General features: G+C 42.4%; 1 protein-coding gene across 4 annotated transcripts in view; it reads right to left on the bottom strand.

The window, feature by feature from the left end:
- The window catches only part of DCP2 (decapping mRNA 2), a 31,678-nt gene extending 21,358 nt beyond the window's left edge, over nt 1-10,320 (bottom strand). For all 4 annotated transcript variants that reach the window (XM_072360532.1, XM_072360534.1, XM_072360530.1 and 1 more), the window contains exon 1: nt 10,194-10,320. In XM_072360532.1, the coding sequence (XP_072216633.1) occupies nt 10,194-10,246 (53 nt within the window). In that variant the 5' untranslated portion in view covers nt 10,247-10,320. The remainder of the gene's footprint in view (nt 1-10,193) is intronic.
- Between the last annotated feature and the right edge of the window lie 4,733 nt (nt 10,321-15,053).

Genomic DNA, 15,053 nt, shown 5'->3' with positions numbered 1-15,053 from the left:
TCAAATCAAAAATTGTTAAGTTAGGGCAGGAGACTGGGGTGACTTGGCTCCAAGCATTACCATTGGCTTTATTGAGAATAAGAACCAAACCTTAAGTGAAGGAAGGACTAGGCCCATTTGAAATATTATATGCTAGGCTGCATACAATTCAAAATTATATACTCAAATTGTATCTCAAATCAAGTAGGTGAAAAGACCTTGACAGGATATATAAAAGGCCTGTAACATCAGTTAAAAGAAACAGAAACGTCAGTTTTGATTATAAGGGCAAGAGGATTGGATGTACCTGTTCATAATGTTAAACCTGGAGATTATGTATATGTCAAATCCCCCTTAGATTCACTGCTCGAGCCCAAGAGGGAAGCTAATATTAATATCATACACAGCGATCAAGGTGAAAGAACAGGCATCGTGGATTCATCATCCTCAAGTCAAGAAGACAATGAAACCACTGTGGATTGTTGAAGAGAAGAAAGCTTGAACTTAAAAATACAACATGTATATACTAACTTTTGCAAGTAGTGCTTGCACAGGACTTGCTTCAGCCTGGCAGGATAATGCTTTTACACAAGTGACAGAAAATACAATAGAAATAAGGGGACCTACATTCAACTTACAACTTCGGGCAGATTGCAACATCACAATATTTAGGAGAAATGGTACAGGTAGACCAGTAAGTGTAGGGGAATTTAACATATCTCCTTGGGATGGAGTACAGTTTTGTAATCTCAAGGGTCCAAGGAAGAATGAAACAAATGACCCTCACTTCAACATCGCATTTTATAGTGTCAGAAAAGTGCCCCTTGGGACTAGGGCTGTGTGATGGGCAAGCAAGGAAGTCTCCAACCTAAAAACTGGACAGGATGTTGTGTAGGAAGACATTTAGTGCCCCATAAATCCTTTTACAATGGAACTGCTCCTCCTCCCAGGACACTGAGAACTCCTTGGAAGAGGGTGAAATGTGTAAACAACCCTACTACAGACAGAATCACTGGGTTCCATAGTTCTGTTAGGTGGTTTATCCCCCACATCAGAGTAAGTCAATTAGAAAAAGCCATTGTTAAAATACCAGCCACTTTAGAAGGTATTGAGAATTCCACAGTGGATGCTATATCAGCTCTACAAATTGAGGTATCCTCCCTTAGTAAAGAAGTCCTACAATGCAGAATAGCGCTGGATCTTCTAACAGCAAAGGGGAGTATGCATGATAAACAAAGCTGTTGCACATATATAGATCAGTCTCAAAAGGTAGTTACTAACTTAGAAAAAATCTGGAAGCTCGCATACGTGATACATGCAGTAACACTGGATAATACCTCTTTTGGCTTTACAGAGCTATAGGAAAAATTAACCAGTTGGTTGCCAAATTTTGCCTCACTGAAGCAACTCTGTACTATGTATTACTTTACTGTTCCTTGCGATATTTGTATGCTTTATGCTATGTTGTTTTACACAGATGTGTAAACAAACAGGTGATAGCTATGAGACATTCAGAAAGCATAAACTGAGACAGAAAATGGAGAGTGGAACATACTTTCAAAATTCAAGACTAGATAATAACAGAATAATTTAGCAAAAGAATTTGCTAAGACCTAGAAAAGAGGGGAACTGAATAAAAGGCTAATCTGTTATGTTGTTAAGAGTAGCTGAGCATGAACAATGGGAACAATATGGGGCCATTAGTTAGGGGTGGAGTTTGGGGCAAATAGGTGTCAAATACTGTACTAGAATTGATTATAAAAACCACTCCTTGTACTACAAATATGCCCATGTTCTCTCTATAAATAGGGATGGTTACCTGCTTTCAGGGTGCAGGCTAGGAAGGAGTTATCCCTCCTGCACCTGATTAAATGAATAAGACATACCTGATCAGACAAATAAGACATACCTGCTCTACAACTACTTCATGGTTAGTTAGTTCTGTAAGTCTCTCCAGACCCCTCAACAGCTTTACTGCCCTTCCCTGAAGATGCTCCAGGTCCTCAGTGTCTTTGTGGTAGTGAGCATCCCAGAAATTAATACAGCACTCAAGGTGCAGCCTCACCAGGGCTGAGCTGAGTACAGAGGGACAATCACTTCTTTGATCCTGCTGGCAACACTATTTCCTAATACAAATCAGTTTGCCACTGGTCTTTTTTGCCACCTGGGCACACTACTGGATCATGTTTAGCTGAGCAATGACCAACACCCCCAGGTCTCCTCCACACAGTCTTTTAGCCACTCTGCCCCAAGTCAGAGCAGGGCTGGCTGGGGTTCTTGTGACCAAAGTGCAGGACTCGGCACTTAACCTTGTTGAACGTCATTCCATTGCCTTCAGCACAGAGATACAGCCTGTCCAGATCCCTCTGAAGGACCTTCCTAACCACAACACAGACAGACACTTCCTCCCAGCTTGGTGTCATCTGCAAACTTGCTGAAGGTGCATTCTATTTCCTGGTCACCAATAAAGATACTAAACAGAATGGGCCCCAACCAACTCCCAGGGAACAATGCTCAGGACTGTTTGCTAGCTGGATATATTTCCATCCACCATCACTCTCTGGGGCTGGTCTTCTGGTCACTTCTTTACCCAGCAAAGAGTGCCTGTCCAGACAATGGGCTGCCAGCTTCCCCAGGAGAATACTGTGGGAGACAGTGTCAAACGCTTTGCTGAAGTCTAGGTAAACTATGTCAACACTGAATTTCCCTTGTCCATCAGGTGGGATGGAGATCAAGTTGGTCAAGCAGGACCTGCTCTTCACAAATCCATGCTGGATGGGCCTGATCCTCCAGTTGTTCCGCACATGCCATGTGATCTCATTCAAAATTATCTTCAGCAGCACCAAGGTCAGACTGACAGTAGTTCCCTGGATCTTCCTTACAAACGTTCTTGTAGATGAAAGTCACAATGGCAAGCTTCCAACCCTCCAGCACCACTCCAGTTGACCAAGAATGTTAGCAGAAAGCAGCTTGGCAATCACCTCTGCCAGCTCCCTCAGCACCCTAAGGTGAACTCTATCTGACCCCATGGACTTGTAGCAGTCCAGGTAGAGTAATACATCTGTTTCCACCTGAATCATGGGCAGTTTATTCTATTTCTCCATCTGAAACTTCCAGGTCAGGGATAGAATACCCCAAGTTATGACTCTGAAGGACAGATGGAAAGAAGGCATTGAGATCCTTATTCTCACTGGTCATGTTCCCCACCTTATCCAGTAAAGGATAGAGATGCATTCACCCTAGCCCTTCTCTTACTGTCAATATATTGGTAAAAAAGTCTTTTTTCTCTCTTACGTCAGTGGGCAGGTTCAAGCTTGGCTTCTGCTTCTCTGAATTTCTCCCTGCGTACCCTAACAATTTCTTTGTACTTTTCCCAAGCTGCCTATCCCCCCTTTTTCTGAGATTCTTAGAATCTCAGAAAAAGTTCCTTGTTCACTCACATGGGTCTTCTTCCCCTCCAGTTCCCCACTCTTATCACACAGGAGGACAGCCTGCTCCAGCACCTCTAAGACTTCCTTCCTGAGCAGTGTCCAGCTTTCCTGGACCCTTCTTTACCCTCTTGTACCCTCCCAAGAGCCCTTACCTACCAGCGTCCCAAACAGTTCAAAGTCTACCCTCTGGAAATCCAAGGTAGCAGTTTTGCTGATCTCCCTTCTGATGTCATCAAGAACAATGAACTCAGTGAATTTTGTGGTCACTCTGTCCAAGACAGCTCCTTATCTCCACATCTCTCATCAGTCCACCTGTTTGTGAACAGGTCTAGAAGGACACCTCCCCAATAGGTCTTTTAGCAGCTAATCAGGAGGTTATCTTCTAAACACTCTAGAATCCTCCTAGGCTGCTGCTTCTGCACTGTATTATATTTCCAGTACATATCAGGGAAGTTAAAGATTCCCATGAGAACTACGGATAGTAATTGCACAACTTCTGCTAGCTGCCTGTAGAGTGCCTTGTTCATCCCTTCATCCTGGTTAGGTGGTCTATAACAGACCTCTAACAGGATGTCAGCCTTGTTAGTATTCTCCTTGATCCTTATTCGTAGAAACTCAACTTTAATATTCCCAGCCCTGAGCTCAAAATACTTTCTAACAAGGAGAGCCACACACACCTCCCTACCTGCCTGTCCCTTCAGAAAAGCTTACAGCCATCCATTGTAGCATTCCAGTCATGGGAGCAATCCCACTATGTTTCAGTAAAGGCAACTAAGTCACAGTTTGCCAGCTGCATAATGGTTTGCTCCTGTTTGTTGCCCATGATGTACACATTGGTACAGACACACTTCAGCTGAGCCATATGCCTCATCCCCAACCAACCCATCATTGTAACCTGTAAGCAGGTTCACCTCTGAGAGGCCTGGTTTTAACTCCTTCTCCCTTCACACTTATTTTAGAGCACTCTCAACTAGCCCTGCCAGCTCCTGGGTTAGGATCCTTTTCCCCCTTTGAGGTAGGTGAGACCCATCAGCAGCCAACAGGCTAGGCCCAAGTAAACCACGCTATGGTTAAAAAAAGAAATCTTCAATTGCACCAGCCTCTCAGCCATGTATTTATAAGATCAGTTTTCCTGGTCCTCTCAGTACCCCTTGTTGCCACTGAAGGGACAGAGGAAAACTCCACTTATACTCTTCTCCATCCACTAACCATCCCAATGCCCTGAAGTCCCTTCAGATAATCCTCAGGCTTCTCTCAGCAACTTCACTGCTGCAGCTTCAGCAGTCAGTAAAGAACAGTATAGTGTGCAATGTGCTGCAGAGCCAAAGACTTTTGTGCTTCTCACATTACCCCACCAACAAGGAGTTAGAGCGCACAAGAAGCTGGGAAGGGACAGAACCAGGACAGCTGACCCCAGACAGGCCAACATAATGTCCCATACTCTGTGGCACCATGCTAAACAATAAGACAGTAGGAGGTGGTTGGAGGGGCTGCTGCTATTCATGGACTGGCTAGGCATCTGTCATTGAGCAACTGGCATTGTACATCACTTTTTTTTTTGTGCATTCTTTATTATTTTCCTCTCCTTCTGTTTCCCACTAAATCACCTTTATCTCAATCCATGAGAGTTTTACCACTTTCTCCCTCTCATTCTCTCCTCCACCCCACTGAAACTGGAGGGAGAGTGAACAAACAGCTGTACAGTACTTAACAGAATATTTCATTAAACCATGAGGAGGCACAAATGCAAGAGTGAAGCTGTGCTCAAGAAAATGTAGATATAGGAGGAAAGCAGGTTTGTTTTTTTGTTTTCCCCTCACTATTCAAATGTATTCTATGTGCCAACAAATCACGATAGTTCTTTCCCATCTGAGTCTTTTTTGCTCATGATCCTAACTTGTAAGCAATCTCCCTACCTTACTGTGACCCATGATCTTTCCCACTCTATTACCCCTAAGGAAGAAGAGCTGAACAAAAGACAGTGTGACAGATAGTCCTCAGTTCAAAAGTTGAGGTAACAGCATAAGCTCGTAGAGAAAAGCAAGCACAAAGACAGAAATCCAACATCCAGACTCCATACTTCCACTTACTCAATAAAATACCACTCAGAAGTACAAGGCAGCATAATGAAAAATTATGTGAATATCTGCAACTTGTTATTTAATAAAACAGGTCCTATCAGTTCTAATATTGAAGCTGGAAGATTAACTTTCTAGAACAAACTTTGCAATTGCATACTGCAATTCCAAAACTGTCTAATAATCAAGTAAATGCTTGAAGACAGTATGGACCTGGTTTATTTTTCTGCTTGTTTTCACATGCTGCCAAGTAACACTTTACACTCTAGACAAGAATTCTAGGTGCTGAAATTGTTAACTTATCTAAATAACAGGGAAAAGGTATGGCACAGCTTGAAAAAAGGAAAAAAGCAAAAGCAAAACAAAAAAAAAAAAAAAAAAAAAAAAAAAAAAAACACCCACGTTCAAAGCAATGCATTAACTACTGTGTTAAGTCTTACTTTTGTTATCTGTAGGAGAACTGTTTTGTAATGGAAGCATTAAACAATAATCAATAACAAAACTAGAACCTACGCACAATTCTCAAACTGATCTCTGAAGCAGAATTTGCAAGCCTATGAGTTATAACTGTGGTTGTTCTTTTTGTTTGAGTTTTTTGTTTCGTTGGTTGATTTTTATTTTTTTTTTAACTATTTGAAGAAGTTGTTTATGGAGGGTTTTTTTTCTGCTTTGCTCTATAAGAGCTAGATTACACACATTCTTTCTTACAGGTTTCTGTATTGTATAATTTCAGTGTTAGATTCTGTGAAGTCAGCTATGAATGTCTGAATCAGAATACACCTTCTGCTACAAGTAACATTACATTTCACTCTACATGCAAAATAAAGCCAAGAACACAAGAACCCTTCGCGCAGTGTACTTGATTTAATAAGCCCAAAATGCAGGAGATTTTTTTAGCAAATTTTTACCCACATTTAAGCTAATTTTTGCCTATAAGAAAATATTTTCCACATTTAAAAGCACACAAACACACACACACAAAAACAAACAGACAAACAATCTTATCATCAGAGCACAAACACAAATACACATTTAGCCTGCAGGGCCTTTTATCCTCCTCCCCAAAGAAATTAGATACAGTGATATAGTAAGTTACTGTTTTCCAAGTATGCACCTTTTCCCCCCCCCCCCCTTAAAAGCTTTTCCATCTCAAAACTGAGTTGCTTTAAGTGATTACAGATAAAATGAATGTATATACTGCATCCAGTTCTAGAGTCCCCAACACAAGAAGGACATAGATTTGTTGGAGCAGGTGCAGAGGAGGGCCACAAAGATGATCAGAGGGATGGAGCAGGCTGTGAGAGCTGATGCACTTCAGTCTGGAGAAGACTCCGAGGATACACTATAGCAGCCTTCCAGGAGCAGAGGGGTGACGATAGGAAGGGCAGGAAGCAACAGGATTAAAGGAAATGTTTTTAAACTGAAAAAAAGGATAGATTTAGACTAGATATTAGGAAGAAATTCTTTATTGTGAGGGTGGTGAGAACCTGGAGGAGGTTGCCCAGTGAGGTTGTGGATGCCCCCTCTCTGGAAGCATTCAAGACTAGGTGAGCAACCTGGTCTAGAGGGAGGTATCCCTGACTATAGCAGGGGGGTTGGAACTGGGTGATCTTAAACTGGGTGATCCCTTCCAACCCAAACAATTCTATGATTCTATGATACTCAGCCCAAATAACCTCACAACTGAACAGTTTTTGGCAATTTAATATCAAACTCAACAACTACATGAAGAAATATAATCATCCTGTACATCACATTAGAAGCTGGAAGCTTTAACACACAATGGAAAAAAAATGAAGTGCTTTTTACATGATAAAGGTCATCCAGCAGTACAACAGTTTTTTCAAACTATCTAACAAACATACCACACCCTTGCCTCAAGATACACAAAATGAAGGCAGCAGCTAGGGCACCCTGCTATGCCTCTGAAGCCAGGAAAAATCACAAGAAATACCTGCAGACATTAAAACGCCCTTGAGGAGTTGAAATTCTACTTAAGACTAATTTGCTAAATTGGATGGAATAGTTGCAAGTGATCTGAGGACGTAGGATGAACCTCTGAGTGGCATCTAAAGAAAGTGATTCAGTTTTAAGTAAAATCCAGTCATATTCAGCAGTATGTTATGTTAATTGCACTGGCTCCATCTCATAATGTTCTTACCATCATAAAGAAATGTATTAGATGTCAAGCAGGTAAAATGTCATATACAGTCAGAAGTACTGATGACCGCAGCTCATGTGTATAAAACCACTTTGTTAAGAGAGTTTACTGCAGAACCGGATCTTTCTTCTGATAGAAACAAAGTGTAGAAATATGAAAAATACTAAGATGTTCTCAAGATACAAAAAGAAAGTAGTTTTGCTCTGTGGACATCTAACCTTTAACTTATCTTTTTGGTTTTCAAATTCAAAACAAACAAGCAAGAAATACCACAAAACCTTAAACTAGCAGGCATGTTGGACCTGGAGCCCCTCCTCTACCTCCCCACCCCTTTTTTTGTGTGTGTGTGTGTGTGTGTGTAACTTTTTAGCTTACTAAGAGTAATATACATGTTTTCCATCTCCTAGACAGTCACCTACAGTTACTTAGATTTGCAGTTCACACAACCACAGTTCATGCAAAAATATATTAGATAAGCTCTACGTGACCTGTGTTTCCAAACAAGTTACTACAAAATTATTGTAATTAAGTACCAAATTCTCATTTGCTCACAAAAGAAAAGTACACAAGAATATACACAGAAAGACACAAAGAAACAGGATGTGAAAGACATTTAACATCTTCTCAACAAGTTCACTAAACTGAGTATTAACGTTTGCTCAGATCCTTCTACCAAAATTCCTACCAACAGCATGCATAGATGAAATAGGAAGTGAAATAAATTTAACATTTATAGATAACAACCTGAGATTCAGAACCACTCACCTCCCATTTACTGAAAAAAAGTCTCCCTTGAGCCATGACCTATACCAAACTATAGGTACTCTGTAACTTCTCTTTGTGCATAACAAAATTCACAGGTTGCCCAATGATGTGGTTGATGCTCCCTCCCTGGTTACTTTCAAGAAGAGGCAGGATAAGGCCCTAGGCACACTGATCTAGCTGTTGTGTCCCTGTTCATTGTAGAGGAGCTTCACTAGACAGCCTCCAAAGGTCCCTTCCCTCCCTCTAAGGATTCTATGATTCAAGGAAAATTCTCTCTGCTTCCTATAGCATCGAAGTCTGATTCCTCTGTGCCTTTCAGCTGCACTGTCTGTGCCCCACACAGTGCAGTGCAACTAAAATAAGGCTGATCCATCAGCACTAACAGAAGTCAGCAAGACAGGTGGTAACTATGAATCCCTAAATCTACCATTCAAAGGTGTGTGCGAGTGTTTCTTTTTTAATTAAAGCCTCATCACTTAGTTTATACGAGATGAAACTCCAAAGCTGAAGATAAGAGTGGCTCAAAGAAACAAATAAGACAGTGGGACTGATCCTGTAACAGTGAAAGACCTGACTACTTACATGCCCTGATACCAGTCACCAGCTCACAAGAGTCATACCAATACGGTGGCTAGATCACTGCTGTAAGTACTGCAACTCCCTTCCTGACTTACACTCTTCTTTAAGTGTGAGTAGACAACTAAAAGAAAAGCCCTATCACTCTGTAGAGAGAACAAAAGAGGATAACAGTTATGTCAGCAATCTGTAAAAGTCAGATTTAGAGAACTGAAAAAGTGTTCATGTTTTGCAGACACGGATTCTTACACAAAGGTACAGGATGAACCGTTGATGAGTACAGCAGATCCCATTTCCTGTGCTCTCACTCCTAAGCAGTTTCACTCACTTGAAAAAAATAATTCAAAGTAAGCAGACTTGACTCATTTCTAACAACTCTTTCATACTGTACAAAATACCTTAGAGAGCATCCTTGCAATGAGGTAAAACAGAAGGATTACTTGTTATGAAGTTTCAAATCCAGCTTTGGACATCAGATTCTGAGGATGGGTGAGATGACTTTAAAAGTCCACAAATGATCACCAGATGAGATCAAAAAGAACAGAAAAAGCCTCCCATCCCCTGGAAAAACGGTGCCCGTGTCCTGTGGCCCGATTTTGCCTGAGAAAGGTTGAATATTTCACTGTGGAGGACTGGCAAACAAAGGGGACTTCACACTGGTGGTGCTCTCCTGGCTCTTCCGTCTCACCGGAGTTCTCTAGCAAGACACCCCACGCCCCTCACTAACGAAACCAAACGAGCGACCCGTAACCTCCACACCACTGTGTCACTGCACAGGTCGCACCGACCTCAGTCGGGCTGCTCTTCTCACTCCCGCCAACACCGCCAGCGCAGTTTTATGCCCTCGGGCAAACAACGCTAAGTTGCAAGAAGAGAAATCCGCAGACGGTGCTCCGCCGCCCCCGCCCTCAGTTCCCTCCAGCTCGGCCCTGCGGCAGTTCCCTCCGCAGCACCTTCCCGCCCTCCCGAGGAGCTACACAGAGCCCCGGGGCCGTGCGGCACAGACCCACAGAGCGAATCGCTCCCCTTAATTACCCCGTTGCCTCCCAGATGCCCCGCGGAGTCCTGGCCGGGCCCGGAGAGCCGCGCCGAGCCCCGAGCAGGATGGCTGCAATGCCTACAGTCAGCACCGGGCGGCGGGAAGGCCGCACGGCAAGACGAGACCGCAGGATAAGGCGAAGGGTAGAGTGGGCCGGGCCGTACCTGCATAGGTCGTCCAGGACGCTGCTGGGGATCTCGGCCCGTTTGGTCTCCATGGAGAAGCGCGGCTCATCCCGACACGGCGAGGCCCGGACACACGGCGAGGCGGCGAGGGCGGAGCTGTCATATGCCCGCCCAGCGGGGGGCGGGGCCAAAGCAGAGCGGCAGCTCGCTCCGCCAATCGCCTGCTGCGTGCCGCGCCGGGTTCTTCTCGCGCGGCGGCGCGGCGTGCCAATCAGCGGGAAAGCTGCGCGGGAGGGGGAGGAGCAAGTGATCGCGGAAACCAACCGCAGGGGAACGTCGCCGCTTTCTTGCGTCATCAGCGCACGCAGCACGGGCCTCACGTCAGCCGCCGCCGCTGCCATCTTAGTTGCGGGTGCAGTCTGCCTTCCTCCGGCTGGGTTGGGGGTCGTACCGCTGCGCTGAGCGCTAGGCGCGACCGCTAAGTGACTTATCTTCGCGCACCGAGTTCTGTGGTAGCACGTGAGGCGTCTGTACTGAGCCCAGCAGGCTCCCACGTTCTGATTTCATTCCTTTCGGAAGGAAACTAGCCAAGCAGGGAAACAAGAACGCCTTTAAAAATGTAACTATTCCTGACTACGGCTGAGCTATGTGGTTAAGCACCTCAGTGTGAACTCTGCCTATGAGGTCATTAGAATAAAGGCACAAGTGAAGACACCGAGCTAGCAATACCCCGAACAACTTGATGCTTGCAATTTGCTTTCCAACTGTTAGTGAAGGGAAAGTGAGGAATATACCTTTCGCCTCCTTTCCGAAGTTGGAAGAAGCAGCAAAGACTCCGTGGTTGCACCAGGAGCACCACGTATCACATGTCTTGGAGCAGAATGTATGTAAAAACAGCAGATTGACATAAACTGGTGCCTCTCATCAGCAAATTCCTCAGTGGATTTTTTGATAATAACATGTGCTTCACCACCTTTTTGCTACAGTATTTGAGATGCTGGGTGATTCACAGCACATCTGTGTGTATAGACGCACAGAGGAACGGCTGGCTCTTGGCAGAGACACACGGAAGGCTTTCAGTGCAAACTGGTAACCTCACTGCTTGAGATTCCAGTGAGTTCTGTTTCTGTCCAAAGGTTCAGACATACAAGGTTCTATAGAAGATACAAGACCTGCATCACTTTCAGGGCATCAACTTCCAAGGCAGGTTTTCCAAATTGGTAAGAATAGATATGTAAGCTGTTGACCAGAGGCTTCAGCTATAGTTCCAAAAAAAGTAGCATTTCTCTAGGAACAAAGCAGTCTATCATCCATCAGAAACAATCTGTGGATCTTTGCCTATTTTTTGCTTCCTTGCTGCTTTACATTGATGGAGATATATAATTCATAATACACAAATTTAAAGTCTTAAGATTTCCCTACAGAAATCATTGCACTAACAAATGCAATTTGTATTATTTGCAAAAGTCTCCAACTCCAGGCTAGTTTCCTTGAAAGGCTAAAAAACCTGGTCCTGAAACACCTGCTTCCTGAAATGTAGAATGGAAATACTCAGCCAGCTCATAAGAGGAATCTGCTGTGAGGCAGAGATCAGGGGGAAATTTCCTTCAAGTGCTATTCTCTGCTCTGCATCTTTTTTCTTTTTGTTCTCCCCACCTCCCACCCCCCTCCATGCAGATGTGGTACCAAGAACCCCATAAGGACGGAAAAAAAAGTTTTAGAAAATGTACATGGACACCTTAAGCCATGTATGCTACTCTTAGTCCTGTAATTTCTGGGGAAGAACAAGAAAAACAATGATAAAGTAAATGTATCTAATGCTATAGACCTCAAGCAACTAATTATCTAAGAATGTTTCATAACACAGAAGAAACTGTAGAGCCTATAAACAGTTTATACCTGCTGCTACCAAGTACCTGTGACAGGAGAGGGTAAAAGACAATTGCACAGTTCTTGCTTGACTTTTGAGACGTCACTGAAAGCCACCGAATCAGGAAAGAAACTTAAGAAGAAAACTCTTGCTAAGTGTGATTTGGAACTGCAAATCATTGTTTCATTTTTTAATTCATTTAGAGGAAATTCATGGCTTATCCTCTTTGCTAATATCACATGTGCTCCTTTCTCCCATAAGCTCATGCAAATCAAGTTTAGTTAAAACTGACATATTCAGGTTATGGCATTTCTCCAAATATAAGTCCATGTATAGATATCTCTCAGGAACTTGCATGCAGGGACATGTTGAGGGCACAGCTGGCAGTGCCTCTCATGGAGTGGTAACTGGGATATTAGGATGACAACAAACAGCATCAACTTTTCCCTAGTACACCAGCACTAAGCAACCTGTGAAATTATCCAACAATGTAGTCAAACAGGTTTTTAATCTGTTTATCAGTCAGTTTTGGCACTCAGTCAGAAAGGCAGCAATAAAATGTGAAAATTGTCATTTATTTGTTGTATGTTTGAACTGAGGGGAAGGAAGAAGGTAACAGGAAATAGAAAAAGGGTCGGCAAATTGTGCAGTTATAAAAGAAACTCTGAAAAGGAGCTAGATTACACAGGAAAAGCAACAGTTGAATCTTGAGAACATTTTTGGAGTGGCCAGCTGAGGTGGACAACAGAATTGAGCAGGATAGAAGGAAACTCTCAGAAGCTAAGAAAGAGCCAAACCCAGAGCTCAGCTGCATGTCATTGCAGCTCATGAGAATTTCAGTGAAGACTGAGGCAGCACGTGAAGAGTCTGCAGCTGAAATGGCTTGCCCAGGTAATTAATATATGTATATATATAAAACAAATTAAAAATAAAATAAAATAAAATAAAATAAAGTATGTTTTTACCCCCCAGCCCTACAATAAACAGTTGGTTCCTATACTAAAATCTCCAGCAAAGGTGAGCTATCAGAGGTAGTAAGGGGCAATAAAGAGCACTGACTTACAAGCAGTGTGTGAACTCATATGAGTTCAACATTATCAGTTGCTATAAAGCTACCTTCTTAGACAAATTTACATAAAATCCATGTGGAAACCATTCAAGCACTACTCCCCTGTTCTGCTTAGTGTGATACGTGGGAAATGAACAGAGTGGGAGAGTTCACACAGGCATCCAACTCAGACAGATGGTGGAAATCAACTAACGCTATATAAACCATACTGAGAAATATAAACAGTTAAATAATTTGAGACGAGTTTATGTTTGGCAAATCATCTACACAGTAAGTTTTATGCATATATTTTCACTAAGCACATCTCAGTTCCCTGCTTAAAGAAAGATAATGCAAATATCTTCAGAAAGTAATCTGGCAGGTTTTGTTGTTGGTTCTTTTTTATTTTGACTGATTGCTTTTAAATGTAAAGTACTATAAAAATGGCCACATGTAGTAACACACAAGAATTTATAATAATGAATGACACACGTTCAGTAGATGATTTTCATGAAGTTTGGTAACTAAGCACTGGCAGAGTCCTCTGAATGTTGCAGAGGAGGCAGGGAGTCTGTGGAAAGCAAAAAGCCTGTGATTATGTGGTTATGGTATGTATAAAGAGCTGTGATGGGTCTTCTCAGAAAATCTGCAATTAGGGTTTAGCTAAAATTAAAATACTTTACTCAAACAATTGCAATTTAATGACAATAATGCATATTGTTATATAGACAGAACAAGCATGCACAGAAACATAGTACATGCTCCAGGGCATGACTGAATCTCTTTCCTAAGTCAACACTGAAATCAAACAGGCTTACCCAGCTGATCCACGTAACAATTTACACATCCCTTGGGCATGATAATCCACTTGAAATCCAATTTAGACAGATTGTTGGATGAAGTACGCACCTGTGCTAAAGCCAGAGGTTAACCTTTAACTGTGTACAGATGACAGCAGTGGAGTACAACTCAGGGTAAAGAGCCATGTTGTAGGGAATATGGGTAAAAAGGTAAACAAGCATATACAGTCTGTTCTGACCCTCCTATTAGACTCAGTAGCTTAAAATACAAAAGTGGAGAAGTTATCCATTTGTACTGTAGGAATGGAATGTTATTTCTGTATTAGATATTCAAATGGGAATTGATCTGAATAAGTAGTGCGCAATGTATTTGTACATTTGACCTTAGAAATTCCTGTTGTGAAAAAAGTAGAAATACCATATCTGTTAGTAGCACATTTTAGAAATGTAGTTGCTGAACTACGTGATTAATGCTTGCTTGCAAAACTGCAACAGTTTCTAAATGTTGCAAATAGCAGGGGTATAGCACTATGGACTAGAAAGCATGTCGTAAGGCTATTCTGTTTGGGTAAGTGACCCTCGGCAAAAAGAAAAAAAGAAGCCAAGGCCTCCCCTCTGTCCTCCTTCCAAACATAACTCCGTCCAAGGACAAGCAGATGTCCAAAAATAATGACCAAGTGTTGAGTGAGCAAATGTTAGAAGTTAAATAAATAGCTATATATAGCTATAGATGCTTAGCTAGCAACGATTTGTGGTTTGCTAGTGTCTGTATGTTTAGTGGAGCATCAGGAATGTTGTGAACCTGAAGTACTCAGGTAATAGGGCATAAAAGAGACAACACTGCTTTCTGTGTGTGCTCCTGCTTGCAGGATGCCCGGCACTGCAATCACAAATAAAATCTGCTTTTATCAGATACCATTTTGATAAATTATTTGGATATTTACAACAGTAATGACTAGGACAAAAATAAAAATAAAAAGAAGAAGAAGAAGAATGGAAGAAGACAGTAGAAAGGAAATAACCCTGCTCCCCTGCCCCATGCTGTTCTCTTTGAGTTCTCTTAAAATGCTGCCCTCACTGGGGCATAATATGCAGCCTGCCTGACTAGATGAAGCTTAAATTAGTAATTCCTCTCCCAGACCCAGTAGCCTATGACTAAAATTACAGACTTTGGTATTTTG

This window comes from Excalfactoria chinensis, chromosome Z, assembly GCF_039878825.1.
Source record: "Excalfactoria chinensis isolate bCotChi1 chromosome Z, bCotChi1.hap2, whole genome shotgun sequence".
Lineage (NCBI taxonomy): Eukaryota > Metazoa > Chordata > Aves > Galliformes > Phasianidae > Excalfactoria > Excalfactoria chinensis.
Note: the sequence above shows the minus strand (reverse complement) of the source record. Positions and strands in the feature narration are given on the sequence as shown.